Consider the following 23,362-nt stretch of genomic DNA (forward strand, 5'->3'; position numbering starts at 1 on the left):
ACTAATTCTGGTCCATGCTAAGTTTCCCAAACTAAGTGAGGCTATCAGAACTCATGCAATTTGCCTCCAGTGGAAAAAATCAAGCTTAGCAGGGCTGATTTTTTGGTAAGACGTGCGAATGTGTGGACCAGGGTACTAGCAGATCAACAGCAAATCTGCCAGGTTTAAAGCAAGTCCTGGTATAAAACAATATGCCTCATCCCCCCCCCTCCCTCCCCGTCCTGCCGTGACTTCTAAAAGTAGGACTTGCTGATCTCATCCAAGTATGTCTGTTCAACTCGTTATTGTGGAGCCTGTGCCAAAATGAAATTCATTGTGCATGTTGTCGATTTGCAGCATCTCCAATGAAACATCTGGAGATCAGGGCAGGAATGCATGTTCAGCTTGTAAGGAGGCTGCTGTCGCTGACAGCCGTGTGAGCAGAGAGGAAGGCCAGTGGGATGTTCATTTGCTTGTGTCTTCTCCTCCTCTTCCTCTCCTTTTTAAGTCTTTCTCATGGACCCATCAGCCCCCTGGGCTCTGTGCACCTGGCCGTGCAGGTAGGCAAGCACCTTTGCACCTATATACCTGAAGGAGCTTCTCCACCCCTATCGTCCAGCCCAGACACTGAGGTCCAGCTCCAAGGGCCTTCTGGCAGTTCCCTCCTTGCGAGAAGCAAGGTTACAGGAAACCAGGCAGAGGGCCTTCTGGGTATTGGCACCCACCCTGTGGAACGCCCTCCCATCAGATGTCAAGGAAATAAACAGCCACCTGACTTTTAGAAGTCATCTGAGGGCAGCCCTATTTAGGGAAGTTTTTAATGCTTGATGTTTTATTCTGTTTTTAATCGGTTGGGTGCCGCCCAGAGTGGCTGGGGAAACCCAGCCGGCCTGGAAACCAATGTCGCCACTGTGGAAGGACGTGTGGATCCAGAATTGGCCTCCACAGTCACTTACGGACCCATTGTTAAAACCATGTTTATGGAAGACGACATTACTCGGCTACGAGTGATCACCAAAGATAATAATAATAATAATAATAATAATAATAATAATAATAATAATAATAATTCAGACCGGAGAGCCTGTTGGCTTTGGGGGGAAAGCAGCCCTTGCTGAGTCAGCAAGCAGAGCCAGATTCCATGAGCAGAAAAGGTGCTTTGGGGCAGAGGGGTCCGGCTGGATGTGGGGTGCTGCTTCTCAATGACACAGAGGAACATCTTCCTTTGCCCCCCTGCTTGCTCCTGAATGCCAAGGCATTGAGCTTCTCTGGCTGACCTTTCCTCCTCCTCCTCCTCCTCTTCTTCATTTCCCAATTCCCTCTCCTTCAGCCTGCAACCGGTGGCTCCTCTCCATTTCTCTGGATTCTGGAATGGGGCGATGTTGCTTCTGTTGGCCTGCGGTTGCCAGGCCTTGCGCTGGAGCCGGAAGACACAAAGTGGTGCAAAGAGTCTTTCTTGTCCTCCTGCTCCCCCCTCCTTCCTGCCTCTGGCTCATCCTCCTCTCCAGCCTCTTGGCTGCCCCATCTCCTCCCGTTGCCACGTCAGCGCATGTTGCGCCAGCCTCTTCTAGGGTTTAATGAGGCCAAAACAGCTCCAGTGAAGCTCAGGCCTGCTTTCTATTTTTGTTTCCACTCTCGGTGATGAATAAGCTGCTGGGGGCTGTTTTCGAAAGGGAAGGGAAGTCTGGTGTGTGTGTGTGTTGAGAAGCTTGAAGAATGTGACCCCAAGAAAGAGATTGGCTCTGAATGGGAGCAGGGAGTCTCTGGGAGTCTCGTCTCCTTTCTTCCCGGCTGCCAAGAAAGGAGAGGAGCACATCCACCCAGAGGGTCAGCCAGGACTCGCTGCTGTCGAGGACCAGAAGTTGGCAGCCACAGGGAGTTTGCTTGTTCACAGGGACTCTTGGCACGCGGAGCCCTTGTTGGGAGATGAGGGACACCCCCCTCGTTGGTGAGAGCAAGCCAGTCTTTGGGGTGGGGGTGGGGGGTTTGCTCTGGAAGCGGGGTGGGGCTGGCTGTCAGAATTCAGGGGGAGAAGGGGAGACGGATGGGGTCTCTCTCACACACATCCAGATTTGGATAGCATTGCGATCACCTTCCCACTTTCAGCTTGTTGGAACTGGGCTGATTCCTCCAATTTGTCCCCCCCAATCCCTGCTGTTCTCTCCTCCAGCCCATGGAGGGGGACACACACCAGATGACCCTTTGGGTCCTTTCCAACTCCACAGGGTTGTCTTTTAACTCTCTCGCATCTCTCCGCTGGAAGATGGAAGGGGGAGAACGAGGCCACCTGTATCCGCACTCTGGTTTATACTACATTTGCTCTTGTAAGCAAAACCCAAGCGCAAAAATGTCCCAACTGTTTATTCAGCTGTGGCAATGGAGGCAGAAAAAGAGAGAGAGCGATGCAGATGGCAAGACTGGGTCCTTCAGCTGAAGGAACATGGGCTGAGCAATGGGACCAGCTGGGCCTTAGGGAAGAGGAGGGGGGGAGGAGATGCTCTGCTTCCTCTCACAGGGCGGTAGAAAGAAATGCCACCATGAGTTTGAGGAGCAAAAGTTCAACTGGCTGCTGTGAGAAGCCCAACTCCGGGTGGAGCTCCAGCCTCTAGTGCTCAAGGGTACAGCAAGCCCTTAGCAAAATGGGGTGCTCAGAACATAGATAAACTGTGGAACTCCCTGCCACAGGGGGAAAGATGCTTGCAGGTTCCTCACAGGATGAGCCCAGGAGGCTGGACTAGGTGGGCCATTGGCCTGATCCAGCAAGCTCTGCTTAGCTTCTTCTAGGTGCTATGCAGCTTGCTTTCAGGCAGCCCCCTCCTCCGCAGGATGCCACTGTCCCACACCCAGAGAAACTCAATGTAGGGTTGCTGTCCTTGCAGAGCAATGGTCCCATAATGAGATGTGTGTGTGTGTGTGCGTGTGTGTGTGCGTGTGTGTGTGGTCAGCACAATCTGCAAGAGGGATCAGCCCACACATTGGGGTCCTTCTCTCTTCCCTCTCTGTGGGAGCTGGTGCTTTGCTGCCCCCAGGCACGGTGCTAGGGCTTTTTGCGCCCTAGGCTAAATCACCTTCTGGCGCCTCCCCCTGGCACATGCGTCATAGGCGGGAGGGCGCTGAGCTCTCATTTCGGCTCGCGTGCCTCCCACCTATGGGGGGGACGCTGTGAGCTCTTCAGCGGCCACGGCAGCGAGCGAGCGTCGTCGTCGTCGGCAGCAACAGCGCCCATAGCTGAAGGCTTCAGCTACGGGCGCTGCCACCGCCACCGCTCGCTCGTTGCTCCCGGCGCTGGCAGCAGCGTGGGCGGGCGGCGGGCAGGCTCGACAGCGCCCCCTCCATTTCGGCGCCCTAGGCCAAGGCCTAGTTTGCCTAAATGGAGGCGCCGGCCCTGGCTGCCCCTCTCTCTTTCCCCTCCTCCTGCTGCTCTCCTCTTCTCAATCTCCTCTCCAGCTGCCCCCTCCCATTCCCCTACTCCCTCAGCCGTCACCAGCCGTGGTGTTGTGCAAGGCCACACCTTGAGTTTGCTGTGCACCCACACTTCCCCGTGGGGGACCCAAATCCAGGCGGGGAGCCTGGAACCAAACCAGCAATGGGTAGTGGGGTAGAGTGTTGGACTAGGACCCGAGGGGAGGAGACCAGGGTACGAATCCCCCACTCACTGGGTGACTTTGGGTTCCAGTGGCTACCTCTCCTCCCAACCTACCACACAGGGCTCTTGTTTTTCACTGGGGGGGGGGGAGTTAAAACTCTGATCCATTCACCCAGCTCTGAGGCAGACCATACACAATCAGTTTAAAGCATTAGCTCCAGAGCTGCCATTTTTTCCAAGCTAAAAATTTCTTTTTATTGCTACTTGACTTAACTAAAGAGGCCCCTTTAATTTGCACACCAAGGAGATTTGCCTTTGCCCTCAGAATGTCTGGAACTTCCTTCCCACATTGTAGGAGCATCAGAGCATGAGAGCAGCTCTGTAGCCCAACATCCTGTTCTCACAGCGGCTGCCTGGCTGCCTGTGGGAATCCCACAAGCAGGATTCGAGCACAAGCAGGGGCGGTGCGTCCTTTCAGGCGGACTAGGCCATTGCCTAGGGCGCGAAAATGGAGGGGGCGCTGCTGAGCCTGCCCCGCAATACCCCCGCACCGGCGCCGCCCGCCCGCTCACTCGCTCGCTGAGGAGCCCCCAGCATCCCCTCCACAGGCGGGAGGAGCGCGAGCCAAAAGGAGAGCTCAGAGCCCACGGAGGGGATGCTGTGAGCTCCCCAGCGGCTGCAGCGAGCAAGCAGCAGCAGCGCCCGCAGCTGAAGCCTTCAGCTATGGGTGCTGCTGCTGCCGCCACCGCTCGCTCGCTGCAGCTGCCACCACTGAGGAGCTCAAAGCGTCCCCTCCACAGGCGGGAGGGCGCCAAGCTCCCCCCTTGGCCCGCGCTCCTCCCGCCAATGGAGGGGATGCAGGGGCATTAGTGGTGTGCGTGCGTGCATCATGACGCATGTGCCCGGGGGGGCGCCAGAAGGTGTTTTTGTCTAGGGCACAAAAAGCCTTAGCACTGCTCCTGAGCACAAGATCAATACTCTCCCCTCCTGTGGCTCCCAGCAACTGGGATTCAGAAGCATTGCAGTCTCAGGCTGTGGAAGCAGAGCATCACAAGGGTGGCCAGCAGTCCTGGGCAGCCCTCTCCTCCTCCAGGATTTTGTCAAATCCCCCATTTAAAGCTGCCCAGGTTGGTGGCCGTTGCTGCCTCCTGCAGGAGGGAGTTCCACTGTTGAACTCTGTTCTGCAGTAAGAAGGGCTTCCTTTTCTAGGTCCTGAATCTTCCAACAACATTCCGCTTCCTTGGATGTGGGAATAATGCAGCCACATCCTAAAGCCATGAAATGGTGCTTCTGCGCTCCACTCTCCAAGTGGTATGCAGGCACCATGGCAAGATCGGCTAGGCATAACGAGCCGGATGTAGAGTCTGTACTTCTCCCCATACCACAAGATAGATGGTCCTAGGAAGCCAAGCCAGCCATGAGGAACATCTCACATACATCACAAGTTATCCATTCCTCAGGTCATGCCAGTCCTGGGAACGTTTTCATCCATCTTTAATTATTCATTCCCCAGGAGCTCAAACTTCCCATGGGAAACATGCATACTATGGAGAACAATAGGGTCTGAGCATATATGGGCATAAGAGTGTTCTGCTGATATTATTGGCTATTGCTATATAGGTGTATTGTAATGATTGGTTTATGGCTATTGCATATGCATTTACTATACCTAATAAATATGTGGTCACGAGAGAGCTCGGGGCTCTCGTCCCACGGTTGGTTGATTCTATCAGTTGTCTGTCTTCCTTCACGAGAGCCCACCACTTGTAATAAGCCTCGGTGCTATACCCTTTGCTGCTACATCTGGCTGTTAGCAGCTGGCTGTTACTTTGTAACAAGCCTTGCTGCTACCGTCCAAGCCACTCCAAGCTGCTAGGACCCCTGGCTGTTACACTTGGATGTCCGAGGTTTCTGGTGTTAGGAGAGTGGAAGAATGAGTTTTTTCCATCTGCTTTCTCCATGCCGGGCATGATGTACACTCCTCTCCAGTTCCAGGGTTCCTTGGATGAAATGGACAACAGCAGCAGCAGCAGCAGCAGCAACAACTTATTATTTATATCCCACCATCTGGCTGGGATATAAATAATAAGTACCCCAGCCACTCTGGGTGGCTCCCAACAGAATATTAAAAACTCGATAAAACATCAAACATTAAAAACTGGGCTGCCTTCAGATGTCTTCTAAAAGTCAGAGAGTTGTTTCTTTCCTTGACATCTGATGGGAGGGCTTGCTGTTCTTCTGCCGACACCATTGTTCCAACAGGCCTTTGGGAAGTGGATCGGTTTTGTTTTTTAATGCAAATGGCTTTAAAATAGTGCTGTGTTGTTGCCATTATCTATCTATCTATCTATCTATCTATCTATCTATCTATCTATCTATCTATCTATCTATCTATATCTATCTATCTATCTATCTATCTATCTATCTATCTATCTATCTATCTATATCTATCTATCTTCTTTCATTCTAACCCTTTCTACACCTTTTCCAGCTTCACAATATCCTTCTCACAGAATCATAGAATTGCCACCAAGTCCAATGAACCCCTTGCAATGCAGGAAGTCCAGCCTCCTGCAATGGGACAGCAGCAAGACCAGAACAGGAAAAATCTTGACAAAAAAATATCCTTCCAGTAGCACCTTAGAGACCAACTAAGTTTGTCATAGGTACGAGTTTTCGTGTGCATGCACACTTCTTCAGATACACTGAAACAGAAGTCACCAGACCCGTATGTATAGTCAGAAGGTGGGGAGGGGTATTGCTCAGAAGGGTGGTGGGAATGGGTGATTGGCTGATAGGAGTGGTAAACCTGTGGACGACTGTTAACGACTGCAATTGGTCTTGCAGGAAAATCAAGGGCTGAGGTGCTAAAGAAAGCTTTATCATGTATAATGAGATAAGAATCCAGTGTCCTTATTCAGACCAGGTCCCCCCCCCCCCAATTTTTTAAAGCTTGGTAATGAGTTGCAATTCAGCAACTTCTCTTTCCAGTCTGTTTCTGAAATTTTTCTGTAATAAAACAACTACTTTGAGATCCTGTATAGAATGTCATCAACAGGAAGGAATTTTTTTATTTTTTATTTGACTACGTCAGACCAACACGACTACCTACCTGTAACTAGGATAAATCTTGGTTAGGGCTGCTTTGGGTCTTGCATGATCTATCCTACACCTTTTTCACCTGTTGACCTACTTCCCAACTTCTGCCCACAGACACACTTCCAGCCCCTTCCCCAAGGACCACCCTTCCTTGGACACTAATGGAGGCAACTATGAGAGCTGTGTTTGTTGTTGTTGTTGTTGCTGCTGCTGCTAATAATAATAATAATAATAATAATAGCCACACAAGTCCTGGGTGTGGCTATGGCTATGGCCATCACTCACAATGGCTCTGCTCTGCTTCCACAGCTGGAGGCAGAAATGCTTCTGAATCCCAGTTGCTGGAAACCACAGGAGAGGAGAGCTGCTACAGTATTTTGCTTGAATCCTGCTTGCGGATTTCCCATTGAGGCCTGTGGTTGGCCTTTGTGAGAACAGGATGCTGGACTGGGGGTGGGGGTGGGGTGGATTGGCCTGGTCCAGTAGCTTCTTCGTCTGTCCTTATGCCTTTGAGCATGTGGTCACAGCTGCCCATTTCAGGTTTTTTGTGGGGGGGGGGGGAGTCTGCTGGATCAGGCCGGTGGCCCCTCGCTGGGTTTGACTTGGTCCCCTGGACTTCATCCCTCTTTGCTCTTGAGTGCAGCCTGGGAGCCCTCGGGGAGGGGAAGTTCAAGGACGGCGTCCCAGAGCCCAGCAGGCGGGGTGGGTGGGGGACTCAGGGAGGCGGCAGCCCCCTCCTCCCTCCCTCCCAGCCCCCAAACGCCCACTCTCCTCCCTCCCTCCCTCCGTCCTTCTCTTTCTGTTCAGGAACCTGTGACGCTTCCACCCCCCTTGCTGATTCATTGGTTTGGGGAGTTTAAATACAGGGAGGAGAGAAAGAGCCACAGAGTCAGCCAGAGAAGCAGCCCCAGCCCGGGACGGGGAGCGCATCCTGCTCAGCCTCTGCCGCCAGAGGAACCACCGCCGCACTCCTCCCTCCTCCTTCCCTCGTTCAGCAGGTAAGTAAGTGGCGCCTGCCTCCCTTCCCTAAGGTCGGAGCTGCTGCCATGGAACGTGTTGGATTCTGTAGCTGCGACTCCTGCATGGCAGGGGGTTGGACTGGATGACCCCTGGGGACCCCGGCCAGCTCTGCGATTCCACTCTGCTGCACCTGGCAAATGGAAGGGGCTCAAAGAGAAAGGAAAGGACCGCGAATATATATCCGCCCCTTTGGAAGAGAGCGGAGCGCTAGGCGGGTGCAGCGGTGCAGCCGCGTGTTGGAATCGCCTGGAGTCGGAGGCGCCCTCGGGCTCGACAAGCTGCGAAATTCCTGCCTGGAGCGCTTCTTCTCCTCCGATGTCTGGGATGCTCCGAGTCGCCCTTCCCAAGGGAGAAAGCGCTGCCTTTTGAAGTTTCCCTCCCCGGGGAGGGCTCGGCTCAGTCCCTTTGCAAGCCCTTTCTCTGTAAACAAGGCTGTTCTGCAGGGAAAACCGTTTCCAGATGTGGCAGGGAAAGGGAGCCGGCGGGGGCTGACTCTGCAGAGAGATTCCTTCCTCCCGAAGCCACTGTTTGCTCTGGCAGAAGAGCAGCGGAGGAGAAGCCGGCAGCAGCAGCCAGCAAATGCCCCCTTTCCGCCCCCTTCTTCTCGCTCTGGGGAGCTCACCCACCCCTAGGCCAGCGGCAATGGGGATGGAGCAACTCTCTGAGGAAGAAAGGGGGCGGTGGTTGGAGGTGTTTAGTTTGAAGCAAAGGGGAGCGAAAGGGGAGGCAACAGAATTATGGAATTGTAGAGCTCGAAGGGACCACCAGGGTCATCTAGTCCAACCCCCTGTGATGCAGGTATCTCGAACCCACGACCCTGAGATTAAGAGCCCCAAGCTCCACCAACTGAGCTATCGGCATGAAAGTTTGTAAAACGTTGCCTGGCAAGGAGGAAGCGGATAGAGAGAGGTTTATCTCCCTCCCTCATAACACGAGAAACGCCTGTGCATCCCTGGAAGCTGGAAGATTCAGGATAGATAGAAGGAAGCACAGTTAAACTGTGGAACTCCCTCACACAGGAGGCAGGAATGACCACCAACCGAGATGGTTTTAAAAGAGGATGAGACAAGTTCCAGGGGTTGCATTGCAGGGGGTTGGACTAGATGACCCTGGAGGACCCTTCAACTCCACCATTCTGTGTTTCATTGAGGAGGAGGAGGCTAACCTTGGCTGCTAGCCACAAGGGCCAGGCTCCTGCTTCTGAATACTACAGCAGCTCCTGGAAGCTGGTAGCAAAATGAGGAGTCACACAGCACTCTCTCTCTTTTTGACTTCCTTCTTCGTTGGACCAGCTTTTTAGCTAGGAACTGCTATGCTTTCAGCTAGCTTAAGCACTGGGATTATTCCCCCATATGGGGTAGATCCAAATGTACATATTTGTAACTAAGTCTGCCTTCAGGAATCCAACTGTGAACTGATGTGAATACACTTCTTTCATTGACTTTAAATAAGATTGTCGTGTCTTTATTCTTTTTAAGAGGGATTAAAGGGAATTTACCAGGAACTATACAATTCAATCTGAGACAGACTGAATTGTATAATAGTGAGAGGCTTACACAAGCCTGCAACCAGCTACGGTATCTGCTGTGCACGTAAAAGGGGAATTGAACTCTGCTAAGTAAAGGGACTTGCTAGCGCAAGTTAGGAGGGATATTAATAAACAATATATCCTCTCCTGCCACCCTGAACATTCCCACAAATGATCCACCAGGAAGTCCGGCAGAGCTCAGCGCTTCCAAGATGAGAAAAATATGAGGCTGCCTCCCTTGGTGGGACCCGAATGTGCTCCTCATTAGCGCCTGAGGCCGAAATGTTCCCCAGAGTATCTGGCGCGCTTGAGGGCTCGGAGCTGAATAATATTTGGTGGTGAGGATCCTGGTTGGAAACTCTGAGTGAGGCTGGTGGTCAGAGAAGGCTTTGTGGTTGCAGTAATTGCACACAGCCAAGGCATGCTCTGGGGGCGGCACTGAGCGCTGTGTCTTGGCAAACACGAGGGCTGCTGCTCTGTGTTCCTGGCCCAGGAGCTCATCTTCACTGGCCAGGACCAGCGCATGATGCGGCCAGGAAGGCCCCATCACAGGAGCACCAGCAGTAGCCAGCCAGCCCCAGGCCTGCAGGAGAGAGCTGGGAAGGGGGGTGGGGTAAATATGGTGTACGGTTCTGGTTGCCTCGCCTCGAAAAGGATATCTCAGGCAAGGGGAAGGTTCCGAAAAGAGTAGCCAAAATGATCAGGGGATGAAGCCCCTGTGGAAAAAATATTGCAGCACCTGCAACCTTTATAGAAGAAAAAGCAGAGAGAAAAGTTAGAATTCATGGGCAGTCAAGGAAGCTGAGTTGCTCTTGTGCTGGAATCCCGCTTGCAGGCTTTCCATTGAGGCATCCTACTCTGCAAAGGGCTCTGGGGGGGGGGCATCCCTTTTCGCCTTGCAACAGACCATTTCAAGGCAGCTGCTCGTCAAAAGGAGGCGGCTACAAATTCGGCCTGGCCAGAGCCAACAGTTTTATATGGCCATCTGCCAGCTTGGAAAGAGAAACATGCCGGTCCCTCTTGGACTTGCAGACAGCCTGGTGGGTGCAGCTGGTGCCAAGGGATGGGTGCTATTGCAGTGGCCTGGGTGGGGCTGCTGCCTCTTGGTGTGGCCCCCACCCCACTTGCAGGCGTCTGTGGCCCCAGCCCTTTCTCTCTGCCATGGGGCAGCTCAGCTTAACCAGGCTGGGCAGCTGGAGGGCCAGGGACTCCACCGCCTTCCTCTTCTGGACTACGGTGTGTGGCAGTGTTCTCAAACTTGGGTCCCCAGCTGTTGTTAGACTACAACCCCCATCATTCTTGACCACTAGCTGGGGATGATGGGGGTTGTAGTCCAACATTTGGAGACCAAAGTTGGAAGTGCCTTTTCTGGGCTGTTGTGTTGTCGTTGTCCGCCCCCCCCCCCCACTCTGCACCTTGAAGTGCTCTCCAAGTGGTTAGAGAGGCATATGGATGGGAGAACCATTAAGCCAGTGGTCCATCTGGCCCAACATCCTGTTCTCAGTGGTCACCCATTCCTGCATGGCAGGGGTTGGACTAGATGGCCCTTGGGGGTCCCTCCCATTCCTGGATTCTCTGCCCCAAAGTGGAGCCCACAAGCAGGATCCGAGCCCAATAGCTTCCAGCAGCTGCTATCCTGGGGAACTACCGGCCACAGGATGTGATGAGGGCTGCTGGGCTAGAAGGTTTGCAAGCAGTGGCGCAGCCTGTTGACCTTGAGGTTCATATTTCTCATCCTAAACCCGTTGGGTTCTCTGGCCGTGACAACAGAGCCGTCCTAGATGGACCCGCATGGGCCTCTCCTGATGTCCTTTTGCTCTTAACGCCTGACCTGTCTTTTGCCCGCAGGCCACATGGATCCGAGAGGCCGTGCCCCTCTTCTGCTGCTGGCGGGCTGCCTGGCGCTCGCCCTGGCATGGGCTCAGTGCCCCGAGGAGTGCACCTGTTCCCGGTCGGCGCAGGTGGAGTGCTCCAGACCCCACATCTCGGCCATGCCCGGCCCCCTGCCCGCCAACGCCATGAGCCTGCAGGTGATCGGCACCCAGCTGACGGAACTGGGGGCGGGGGCGTTCGGCAATGCCTCTCTGCTCATCGCCCTGCGGATGGAGAAGAACAGCCTGGCGCGCCTGAACCCTGACACCTTCCGGGGCCTGGTCTCCCTCCGCTACCTGAGCCTCTCCAGCAACCGCCTCCAGGAGCTGCCCGCGGGCGTCTTCCGCAGCCTCGACAAACTGGAGTCGCTCCTGCTCTCGGGGAACCAGCTCCTGCGTCTGCACCCGGCTCACTTCAGCCGCCTGGGCGCCCTCAAGGAACTGCAGCTGCACGGCAACAGCCTGGCGTCCGTCCCTCCGGGGGCCTTTGACCACCTGCCCTCCCTCCTCAAGCTCAACCTGGCCAAGAACCGGCTCTCCCGCCTGCCGCCCGGCCTCTTCGCCCACCTGGGCCACCTGCAGGTGCTGCGGCTCTACGAGAACCAGCTGGCCGAGGTGGCCCCCCGTGCCTTCACCGCCCTCCCGGATCTGCAGGAGCTGGGCTTGCACCAGAACCGGATCCGGCACCTGCCCGACGGGCTCCTCTCAGCCAACCGCCGGCTGCAGAAGCTCCACCTGTCCAACAACCGCTTGGAGAGCGTCCCGCAGGGGCTGCTCCTGGAGCTTCCCGAGCTCTCCCGCCTCTCGCTCTTCGGCAACGCGCTCCGGGAGCTCCTGCCGGCCACTTTTGGCCCCATGCCACGGCTGAAGGAGCTGTGGCTCTACGACAACCAGCTGGCCGAGGTGCCCGCCGGGGTCTTCGCCAACCTGACAGAGCTGCAGCTGCTGGTGCTGAGCAGGAACCGTCTGCGCTCGGTCTCCCCGCTGGCCTTCGAGGGGCTGGGGGAGCTTCTGGAGATCTCCCTGCACACCAACCAGCTCCACACCCTCGACGGGGAGACGTTCCGGGGCCTGGGCAAGCTGCAGAATGTCTCCCTGCAGAACAACCGGCTCGTCTCCCTGCCGGAGCGCCTCTTCCGCAGCACGCCACACCTGGTGAACCTCCAGCTGCACAACAACTCCCTGGAGAGCCTCCCGGCGGGCATCTTTGAGCAGCTGCCCCGCCTGAGGGAGATCAAGATGCACGACAACCCCTGGCGCTGTGACGATGCCCTGCTGGCTCTCGGGCGCTGGTTGAGGGAGAACGGTGCCCGCCTCGGGGCCAGCCGCCCCGTCTGCGCCTGGCCTCCCTCCCTGCAGGGGCAGCCTATCGCCGAGCTGGAGGAGGAGCACTTTGGTCCGGCACAGAGCCCAGAGGCCACCGAGGGGCCAACAATGGCCCCCACCTCCGGCCAGGCGGAGGTCCCTGATCAGGACACGAGCCCAGAGACGGTGATGCCCACACATGCCCAGCCGCCCCTGGACCACGAAGGCGGCAGCGCAGAGGCAGAGCAGGAGTTTTCCACAGCAGCCACCGGGGTGCTCAGCCCAGGCGTTGCGCCAGCCGAGGGTGGCATCTGGGGCTTGACGCGCACCCAGACGGGGGTGGTGGTCACCTGCCTGGTGGTGGGCTCTGCCTTGCTCCTGGGGGCGCTGCTGGCGGGGGCCGTCTATGGGTACAGGAGGAAGGCCCGCCGGGACCTCGCCAAGGCATAGAAGGGCGCTCAGGAGAGCTGGCCAACCAGACTGATGGAGGGGGTCAGGGGGGAGGGCAGTGGGGTGGGGGAGATGCCGGGCTCTGTATCCCTTTCCCCAGACATGCCACCCTCCCTTGGGCTCAACGGGCACCCACCCACCTGCTCACACACATGTCCTCCTGAAGCAAGGGGCCTGTGGATGAGTCAGAGAATTGGAAGGGGACCCCCAAGGGTCATCTAGCCCAACCCCCCTGCAATGAAGGAAGCTCTTCCATAGATCCACTCATGTGCACTCCCATGTGGCCTCTGCAGCCCAGGCTAGCTGGGCAGAATGAGGCTCTTGTCTGATCTGCTCCGCCAGGCGCTCTGCATCCCGTGGACATTCAGCCATGCAGACAACCCTTCGTGGCTGGAGAGTGGGGCTGGGGATGTGGGCAGATTTGCTGTTGCTGCCCTTCGAGAGAGGCAGCGGTGGCGCAGTGGTTAGAGCGCTGGACTAGGAAACTGGGAGAGGCCAGGGTCCGAATCCCCTCTTGGCCATGTGGTGCTAATCTTAGGGGCCAGTCTCTGCCTCTCAGCCTAGACTGCCTTGCAGGGCTGTTGTGAGGAGAACCACACTCACCCGCTAGAGCCCCTTGGAGGAAAAGGTGCTATATAAATGCAATGAAATATATGAAATGTAATGTGTGACACCTGTGGGAATGTTAGGGGTATGGATTAGGATATATTATTAGATAGATCCTATCCAAGCTTGTGTTAGCAAGCTTCCAATATCAGCAGAGTGACATTCCCCTTTTGTGCGCAGCAAAGCACAACCTGTACAATATTATACTTCCTGGCAAAGTCCCCTTTGTCCCTCTTAAAAGAAATACACAACACAGTGTTTATAAAATAAGATAGAGTTTACTTACAGTTTCATCCTGAGTTAACAGCATAATCTCAGAAAGGCAGGCATGCTTAGAAAACGTTACAGAAGTATTTATTTGAAGTCCTCTGGTCTCTCTCTTGGTAGCAGGGCAAGAGGGAGAACCATCCTAAACGTAGGTTCTGTGCAGATGTGTTCCCATTGAAGGAGAAATGGCTAAGAGAGAGAATGGCTGCTGGCTAGGGGCTTTTCTCCCAGCTAATCCATCTCATCTGCATATCTGGAGGAACAGGAAGCTGAACTTAGTCAGGTGTCCCTCCAGGTGAGTTCCTGTTAGTGGACACTCTGGGAACTGTTGTGACTTGTCTGCCCCAGTGTTCCATCCCACAACACCCACTCAGGGCCCAGTCCTGCCAGAGGAGAGAAGAAGACTTGGCTTCTGGGACTGCCTTCTGTGGGCCACTAGCCTGGGGCCGGGCTGAGCTGCCTGGACCTAGGGAGAGAGGGGCAGGGGAAGCTCAGGGGCTTGTGAGCGTTGCAGCGGGAGGAGGGGAGGCCCCTGCTGGCAAGCCAGACTGGGATCCTTGCAGAGTCAGGGGGCAAAAGAAACCAGGCTGCTGCTCTCCATCCAGCTCAATGCTGCCAACACTGGCCTGCAGCATCTCCCTAGGCTCGAGTTTGAATCCTGCCCGCCGGTTTCCCATGGAACATCTGGTTGTCCGCTGTGAAGACAGGATGCTGGACCTGCTTTGGCCTGCTCCAGCTGGCTCTTCTGATGTCCTTGTGGAACCTCCCCGTCCAGAGGCAGTCTATCTCGCTTCCCAGGTTCTTTGGGGCATTCAGCCACTGTGAGGATGGCCGCCACTCCTTTCTCCGTAGACAAAACACTTCGGACAGATTCACTTTGGGGGCGTCAAATTCCTTGGAGACAGAACTCTCTTTTGAAGCCACTCTGTTTGTGGAATGCTCAATAAAAAACATATGTGGTTACGGTTTAGCCCTAGCGATGTTTTGTGAACTTTGGGTGGGGATGAGGGATCTCTGCACTTCTCTCCCCCTGAAATCAAACACCCTGATCACTGGGGGGGGGGGAGTTGCACCCTGTGACTCTCAGGCTAGGAGGGGCTACCAAAGCTTCTATGAGGACCCCCACCTCTGGGCTGAGTTTGAGGCTCTTAATTTGGGGTGGGGTGGGGGGGGGCAGAGATGGACAGTGAGACAACTGTCTCAGCGTCCAGGCCAAAACGGAAAGTTCCTCCTGAGCAAAACCTGGATAATTTTAGGTCTGCTTCATGATATCAGTGTACATCATATGGTGGTGAATTGGGTACAACAGCCCTGCAATGTAGGCCACTCTTAATTTCCCAGGTTGGAGGCAGGGCTGAGGCTGGTATGCATTTCCAGGCTAAAACTAACGATATAAACTGCTCCTCGGGTAGCAGTGAAGTTCAGGGTCCTTAAATTGCTGCCTCCTGACCCAAATCTCAGAGTCGATCTGCCCCATACATTTAAAGCACATCCAGCACACACGGGATTGAATAATAGAATTGTAGAGTTGGAAGGGACCCCCAAAGGACATCCAGTCCAACCCCCTGCATTGCAGTGCCATGAGAAAAAAAACGGCTCCTTTTCCCTTTTGGGGTACCCAAGAGCCCATATAGAGTCCTTTTGTAGGTTCCCTCTTGGTAGGAGAAAATTACAGAGGCCAACCAGAGAATATTGAGAAGCAAAGCGGCTAGGCAGCCTGATCTTTATTGAACTGTTGCAAGTGTTTCCCCACTCACCACACACAGGAGGGAGGAGGAACCCTGAACAATGGTGTCAAGCCCTTATATAGACTTTAGAAATTGCCCACCCTGTGGCCCAAGACCACCCTCGAAACATTGCCACAGAAGGAGGTGGTCTCCAGCAGAAATCCTGCCTGCCAGGATACCTGATAATGGTCACTGACTGCATTACCTGGGCAGCCTGGCCATTCTTTTGTGATGGTCAATGCTTTAGTTCCTGAATGCAGGTCACAGGCTCACCCCATTCATACACCAATACACCCTTCAGACAGGATTTGCAAGCACAAAGATGCTCCAACAGCCCCCTTTGATGGTGTTTCCTGCTTGGCAGGGGGTTGGACTGGATGGCCCTTGTGGTCTCTTCCCACTCGATGATTCTATGATTCTATGGTTGCGGTGGAGAGAAGCTCAGGGTGGGAAGAGCAGGCAGGAGGGGCACCCCACCGCAAACACTCTGTTCGGTGAGTGAGGCTGAGAGACTTCAGAGAAGTGTGACTAGCCCAAGGTCACCCAGCAGCTGCATGTGGAGGAGCAGGGAAGCGAACCCGGTTCACCAGATTACGAGTCCACAGCTCTTAACCACAACGCCACACTGGCTGTAGAAAACAAGCTTGCTCCACCTTCCATGTGGCAGCTCTGGAGATATTGGAAGAGGACTCTCGTGCTGCCTCTAAGTCACCTACTTCTCCAGGTTAAACTGTTCCTCATCTGGTTTGACTTCCAGACCTGTGGCTGCTGTGAACTCTCTGGAGACAAAGAGTGTAGATACACAGGTGTCAAACACAAGGCCCGGGGGCCAAATCTGGCCCACCAGACCTCGTCGTGTGGCCCGCCGAGCGCCCCAGCCAGCGCAACCCAGCAGCGGGACGTTGCTGCTGAAGCGCCGCGCCGACAAAGCGCTGACAAACAGCTGGGGCCGGGGGGGGGGGTAGAAAGGCGGCCGGAGCAGCGCCGCACGGAGAGTCCCGAGCCTCTGCGACGCAGCAGTGCTCTGTAGCACTTTGAATCCTCCTCCTGCCACGGCTCGGCGCCTGGAAACGGCTGCTGCTGAAGCACAGACAAAGCACCCAGCAGCGCCGCGTGGTGGAGGAGGAGGATTCAAAGTGCTACAGAGCACTGCTGCGTCCCAGAGGCTCGGGACTCTCCGCCCGGCGCTGCCGGGCGCCGACCCGGCAAGCCGCCTCCTCCTCCTCCTCCTCTTGCCTCACCTCCTCCTCCTCCTGCCGCGGCTCAGCCTCACGAACGTGCAACTCTGAGGCTTTACGCACTTCTCCTAAAACGGACACCCGCTGCCTCACGCTGCACGGGAAATGCTTTTTGCCCCTGGGTCCCTTCGTGCTCTTTTCTGGCGCTGAATCAAGGCGGCGACCCCCCCTTCCCTTTCTTTCTTCCTCTCTCTCGTTCTTATTCTTTCTTTCCCTCTCCTTCCTTCCTTCTTTATCTCTGTCTTCTCTCCCTCTTTCTTTTTCTTTCCTTCTTTCCTACTCTTCTTTCTCTCACCTCTTTCCTTCCTCTCTCCCTCCTGCTCCCTCTTTTCTTCCTTCCTTCCTTCCTTCCTTCCTTCCTTCCTTCCTTCCTTCCTTCCTTCCTTCCTTCCTTCCTTCCTTCCTTCCTTCCTTCCTTTCTTCCTTCTGTCCTTCCAATCTTTCTTCCTCTTCCTCATTCTTATTCTTTCTTTCCCTCTACTTCCTTCCTTCTTTCTCCCTTTCCGTCTTCTCTCCCTCTTTCTTTTTCTTTCCTTCTTTATTTCCTTCCTTATTTCCTACTCTTCTTTCTCTCCCCTCTTTCCTTCCTTCCTTCCTTCCTCTCTCCCTCCCACTCCCTCTTTTCTTCCTTCCTTCTTTCCTCCCTCCCCCTCTCTCCCTCTCCTCAGAAACATAGGATGCTGCTTTATACTTCTGGCCCTTAAACCCTGGAACCAGGAGAGCAGCTCCAGTGAGTCAACCTCAGCCAGTCCCTTTGGTGAAGGGTGGTGGCTCACTGGCAGAACATCTGTCCTGCATGCAGAAGGACCCCAGCATCTCCAGGTACTAGTAGCTCTGCAAAGGTCCTGCATGAAACCCTAGCGAGCCTCCACCACCCAGTGCAGTTACCAAAAATCATTTTTCAATAAATTGTACAATAATTGTACATTTGAATATCTACTTGCCATTATTCTGACTATGTTTCTGCTTTCAGAGCTAGTTATTACTTACATTATTACAAAAAACAGTAATAATTGAATGCAGTGACAATAATTTATGATAATAAAGAGTGGACACATAGTCCTACAGATACAACCGGCCCTTTGAGGGTGATCAAACTGCTGATGCGGCCCCCAATGAATTTGAGTTTGACACCCCTGGTGTAGAATCTCCCAAGCCCCCCACGCCTGCCACCTCCTGCGCTCAGGGGGATGCCGCGGGGTCCAAGTCGAGGGCTCAGTATGCAGGCGGCAGCAGCAGGGCTGACTCTCCTGCCCACGGGCCCAGCTGAGAGTCCTCCGGACGTGGCAGCAGGAGTGGCGTGGGGTTGGGTGGGTGAGTGAATGAGTGACTGTCCTCGGTGCCCAGGCAGGCATGCCAACTCCGTCTCCCTGAGATACCAGGTGCTGTCGGGTGGTTCCCCTCATCCCACATCTGGTCCTTTGAAGGCAAAACACCCCTGGGTAGTTTTAATTGAAGAGCAGCCCAGAAGTGTTTGGAGGGAAGGAACTAAGGAATGACTCTGGTGGTTTGTGCCCCATGCCAGGCCGGCCTCCACATATTGCAAAATCAAACCTTCCTCTGTTATTTGCTGTTCTCCGAAAAGTGGAAAACATACTGATTAAGCACGGGGTGGGGACCCTCTTGTCCCTTCTATTTTCTGCACCAGATAAGGCAAGAGAGGCCCTTTGTAGGGGCTGCTCTTTAGAGGAAGGCAAAGCCGCTATTAACTTTCCTGCTCAGAAGCAGAAGCTGCTCAGCCTCTCCCACTCACCCCCCCTCCAGGATTGAAGGCACCAAAAGTGGGTCCCAAACTTTTGAAAACTATTCAGCGCAATTAATTCAGCCAAAAGCCTCATTTTTACACCTCCAGCACCCCCTCCTTCCCCCGTTTGGTTCTCATAGCAGCCGACCAGATTCCCCAAAGGGAAACCACAGCAGGATCCGAACACAAGAGCAACACTCTCCTCTCCTGGTGTTTTCAGGAACTGGCATTCAGAAGCATGGCTGCCTCTGACTGTTGAGGCAGAACAGAGCCATCCTGACTGGGGGCCATTGATAGCCCTCTCCCCTCCATGAACTTGTCCTTAGATCCTTGTAGAGATATATTTTTGAGACAGGCAGCTGGCCAAACTCTGGGGTGCAAGGGCAGAGTCGTGGCGTCCTTCCCCTTGGTCCTTCCTGCTGCTTGTTTGCCCAGAGGCCAGTGCCCTCCCCGCCCCCTCTGAGGCCACTGCCCATTGCCCGGAATCTGCGGGGGTCCAGGACGTGGCCTCCAATAAGCGGGGATCACCAGGTCCATCCCTCTTGACGGGGTCGGTGACTTCCCATCTTGGCTGGCAAACACCGTCCGCACAGCGAGAGGCTTTTCTGGCAGGCAGAGGAGGGAGGACGGCACCATGGCTCTGCCTGAGGGCCTGGACCCGCCAAGGGTAAGTGCCCAGGCAGGGCCCCCCTGAAAAGGACAGGAGGAAACCAAGCCCCCCTTTTAGCAGAGGAAGGGGGGGGACAGGGCAAGAGGATCTGGGCTCTCAGTTGAGAGGCTTCTCTCATTGTTGGGCATGGGGAGAACAATGGGTCTCCTCTAAGGTCACCCTGGTGGTGGAGGGTTTTAAGCAGAGGTAGGGTGGCCAACTGTTTTTAAGCAGAGGGACGCGGTGGCGCTGTGGGTTAAACCACAGAGCCTAGGGCTTAGAATCATAGAATCATAGAGTTGGAAGAGACCACAAGGGCCATCCAGTCCAACCCCCTGCCAAGCAGGAAACACCATCAAAGCATTCTTGACATATGCCTGTCAAGCCTCTGCTTAAGGACCTCCAAAGAAGGAGACTCCACCACACTTATTGGCAGCAAATTCCACTGCCGAACAGCTCTTACTGTCAGGAAGTTCTTCCTAATGTTTAGGTGGAATCTTCTTTCTTGTAGTTTGAATCCATTGCTCCGTGTCCGCTTCTCTGGAGCAGCTTGCTGATCAGAAGGTTGGCGGTATGAATCCCCGCGACAGGCTGAGCTCCCGTTGCTCACCGGCGGGAAGGTAAACGGCGTTTCCGTGCGCTGCTCTGGTTTTGCCAGAAGCGGCTTAGTCATGCTGGCCACATGACCCGGAAGCTGTAGGCCGGCTCCATCGGCCAGAAAAGCGAGATGAGCGCCGCAACCCCAGAGTTGTCCACGACTGGACCCTAATGGTCAGGGGTCCCTTGACCTTTTTAGGGTGGCCAACTGCTGGGGATTCTGAAGCTGTGATTCCTCCAGGGCAGGGCAACTGGGCTACCGGTAGGTGACCCTTGGGGTCACTTCCTACCCTACAATTCTGTGATTTGGGTGCGACGGCTCAGATTTGAGCCCTGCCAGCAGGGAGTGAGAATCCGGTCTAATGCAGCAGATATGTGAAGCATGTCAGAGTATCCCGGGAACTGTAGTTTGCGAAGGGTGCTGGGGATTGTAGCTCTGTGAGGGCTAAACTACTGTTCCCATGGGTGGGGGGTGTTTTAGGGGTGGAAGGAATGCACTTTGAATGTGCTTTAAAGGTAAGGCAGAGGCTGGAGCCCCACAGCCATTGCACAAGGACGGTCCAACATCATGTGTCCCAATTTGTTATGGCAGGGGGAGTGGGCAGAGGGAAGCCCCCCAGCCACTGGCTTACAGGAATGGCAGGGGGGCGGGGACCTGGTGCCATTGTCCATTGCTGGTTTTTTTTAATATAAAGAAATGCCCTCCTCATTCTCTGCTTGGCATCAGAGGCCTTTCCTAACAATAAAATGTGGATTTTCCCCTTACAGCAAAAAACAAAACAAAACCCACCAATAGTGTCTCTCACATATGTAGGAAGACACAGGCCTCTTCCCAGCAACTAAGTTCCCCTCCTAGGGGCAGAAAAGGGGCACCTAGATGAGGATATGGATATGTGATAGAACTAAGAGTCAGAGCTAAAGAAAGGAAACGAGTGCTGTTTGGATCCGTGCCTTCTAGACAGGGGGCAAGCCCTGACAAGCCCCCAGTCAGTGACACTGAGTAGCAGTCAAGGCAAATTATTCATCATCATCATTTCATAGAATGTCTACACTTATTAAGTGTAAAAAAAAGGGGTGGGAACCATCCACACCCTCAAAGTGGTTTACAAAAAGATAAAAGTATAAAATCAAGAAAAGTTTATAAGAAGAGTGTTAAAACATATAAAAAGTTATAAAATACTGTCAGAGCTTCAAATTCACCCCAGCTTTTCAAGCATCTGGACAGGCTTGAAGAATGTTTTTAGAAAGGTGTTAAGAAGAGACCAGAGAAGGTGCCTGTGTGGTATCAAGAGGCAGGGAGTTCCAGAGGGTAGGGGCTGCTTTCTTAGGCAATCCCTCGTACCTGAGTAAGATGGTCTTCCATGAACATGGTTTTAACAGTGAGTCCGTAAGTGACTGGGGAGGCCAATTCTGGATCTACAGGTCCTTCTACAGGGGGCAGCATTTTCTGTTTTCCCTCCTGGGCCAGCCTGGCCTCAGTGCTCTCCTGCCTTCCTAAACATTCCCACACTTACTGGCCTTCCTGTGCCTTCCTCTCCCACAGGGCAAATGGGTGGCCATCGGCCATTGCCTGCTGCTTTGCCTCTTGGCCTTGGCACAGCCCGGTGGCCCCGCGGTTCCCTGCCCAGCTCTGTGCCAGTGCTTTGGGAACCTGACCGTCTTCTGCTCGGATGAAGGTCTGGAGGACATCCCCGAGGGGCTCCCCGCCAGCGCCACCCAGCTCTTCTTTGTGGGAGCCCCCCTGGTCTCGGTTCAGAGCGGGGCTTTCGCCAACAGAACCGGCAGCCGCAGCCTCACCAAACTCGCCTTCCTGGGCAGCCCCCTCCAGTCTCTGGGACGCGCAGCCTTCGAGGGGCTGCCGGACCTCCGGGAGCTGGAGATCTCGTCCAGCCAGCTGACAGCTCTGAGCGGAGAGGCCTTCCTGGGCTTGATGAACCTCAGCACCTTCTCCGTCAAGTTCAGCCCCATCGAAAGCCTGGAGACAGAGCTGTTCAGCAACACGCCACACCTAGAAGCCCTCCACCTCCAGGGGAACGAGGTCGAGTCTCTGCCCCAGGACATCTTCCGCCCGCTATCATCCCTGAAGACCCTCACCTTGTCCCAAAACCACCTCGCGGAGCTGCTGGGGGACATCTTCAGTCCACTTTCGGCCCTGCGGGTGCTGAAGCTAAGCGACAACCGCCTGGCTGGCCTCTCTGCTGGCCTCTTCGGCCCCCTGAGAGAGCTCCGGGAACTCTTCTTGGATGGGAACGCCCTGGCAGAGCTGCCCCCGGGCACCTTTGCCCCACTGACCGCCCTGACACGCCTCCACCTCCAGCACAATGCCCTGGAGCACCTGCCAGCCACGGTCTTCTCTGCCCAGAGCAACCTCACCTTCCTCTACCTGGACGGCAACCGCTTGACCGAGCTGCCCGACGGGCTCTTCCAGGGCACCCCTCACCTCACCGAGCTCTCCCTGGCGGGCAACCATCTCCAGAGCATCCCGGAGGGGCTGTTTGGCAACCTGGGCAGCCTGGCGTTCCTGGTGCTGTCGTGCAACCGCCTCGCCCACCTGCCCGCCGGGGTCTTCCAGGGTTTGAGCGCCCTCGCCAGGCTGCAGCTGAGCCACAACAACCTCACCGCCCTGCCGAGGGACGTCTTTGCCAACCTCACCAACCTGGAGGCTTTGGACCTCTCCCACAACCAGCTGGCCACCCTGTCGGAGGGAGTCTTTGAGGGTAACGTCATCCTGGGCAACGTGGCCCTGAAGGGCAACCCCTGGACATGTGACTGCCACCTGGCCCCCCTAAAAGACTGGCTCCAGGACACGGACCCCCTGATCAATGCGCAGGCCTTGTGCAAGACCCCGGCTCCCCTGAAGGGGCTGAGCCTGCCAGCCGTGCAGAAAGAGCAGCTGGTCTGTCGGCGGGGCCTCGCACCATCCCGGTGCCGGGCGGAGCCGGGGATGGAGGACACCTCCGGGGAGCCCAGCGCCCTCCCTCCGTGTACCTACCAGGATCCGGCAGGTGCCATCCACCTGGCGTGCGACCGCGATGCTTGCCACCAGCTCAGCCTGAGTCTCCCGCAAGGAGAGAGCCTGCAGGAGGCAGGTCAGCGTTTCAGCAAGGATTGGATCCTGGACTCGGGCTGCGGCACCGTGAGAGTCCGGGTAGCCGTGAGCATTGAGCCCTTGCCAGGAGGGGAGGCGGTGGCAGCGCCCTCGGAAGCCCCCTGAGGCTGGCATGCCTTGCCCTGCCAGTGTGGCCTGGAGAGCAGGGGAGGGGCCCTGCGGAGAGAGGGGGCTCCAGCCCCATCTGAGCCGTGCTGCATCCTCATGGGAGCGAGGGAGGCCTACACTGCAGGGCTGTTGTCAGAACATGCTTGGCATCATCACAGAAGCGGCTTTGTCATGCTGCCCACATGACCCGGAAGCTGTACGCCGGCTCCCTCGGCCAATAATGCGAGATGAGCGCCGCAACCCCAGAGTCGGTCACGACTGGACCTAACGGTCAGGGGCCCCTTTACCTTTACCTTTATATGAATATGTAATGTAATGACGCCACCTGGAAAGGTATATAGACCCAGAGCACGGGTGCTCGGGGCTCAGCTTTTGGAAGGATCCTCTCAGCCTGTTGTTGGCAACAATAAAACTTACTTCCTATTTCTCCACAACCGCATCTGTTATCCTTGAGAAACCACTGAACTAAGGTTCCCAGG

At 55.2% G+C, this 23,362-nt stretch overlaps 2 protein-coding genes across 2 annotated transcripts; both read left to right on the forward strand.

Moving 5' to 3' along the window:
* Positions 1–7,562: 7,562 nt before the first annotated feature.
* LRRC15 (leucine rich repeat containing 15) lies at positions 7,563–12,863 on the forward strand. The gene is made up of 2 exons (XM_035133860.2): positions 7,563–7,662; positions 11,061–12,863. Exon 2 carries the CDS (start codon positions 11,066–11,068, stop codon positions 12,836–12,838), a length of 1,773 nt encoding a protein of 590 aa, XP_034989751.2. The 5' UTR covers positions 7,563–7,662; positions 11,061–11,065; the 3' UTR covers positions 12,839–12,863.
* A 6,111-nt stretch (positions 12,864–18,974) lies between these two features.
* LOC118094014 (carboxypeptidase N subunit 2-like) lies at positions 18,975–23,317 on the forward strand. The gene is made up of 2 exons (XM_035133922.2): positions 18,975–19,087; positions 21,210–23,317. Exons 1-2 carry the CDS (start codon positions 19,055–19,057, stop codon positions 22,878–22,880), a joined length of 1,704 nt encoding a protein of 567 aa, XP_034989813.2. The 5' UTR covers positions 18,975–19,054; the 3' UTR covers positions 22,881–23,317.
* The last annotated feature ends 45 nt before the right edge of the window (positions 23,318–23,362 follow it).

This window comes from Zootoca vivipara, chromosome 5 (assembly GCF_963506605.1).
Source record: "Zootoca vivipara chromosome 5, rZooViv1.1, whole genome shotgun sequence".
NCBI lineage: Eukaryota > Metazoa > Chordata > Lepidosauria > Squamata > Lacertidae > Zootoca > Zootoca vivipara.

Bases quoted from the DNA above. Each gene is read 5' to 3' on its own strand.
- LRRC15 (XM_035133860.2), top strand. From the start codon at position 11,066: ATGGATCCGAGAGGCCGTGCCCCTCTTCTGCTGCTGGCGGGCTGCCTG.
- LOC118094014 (XM_035133922.2), top strand. From the start codon at position 19,055: ATGGCTCTGCCTGAGGGCCTGGACCCGCCAAGG. The intron at 19,088-21,209 runs GTAAGTGCCCAG...CCTCTCCCACAG, and splicing joins AGGGCCTGGACCCGCCAAGG to GGCAAATGGGTGGCCATCGG.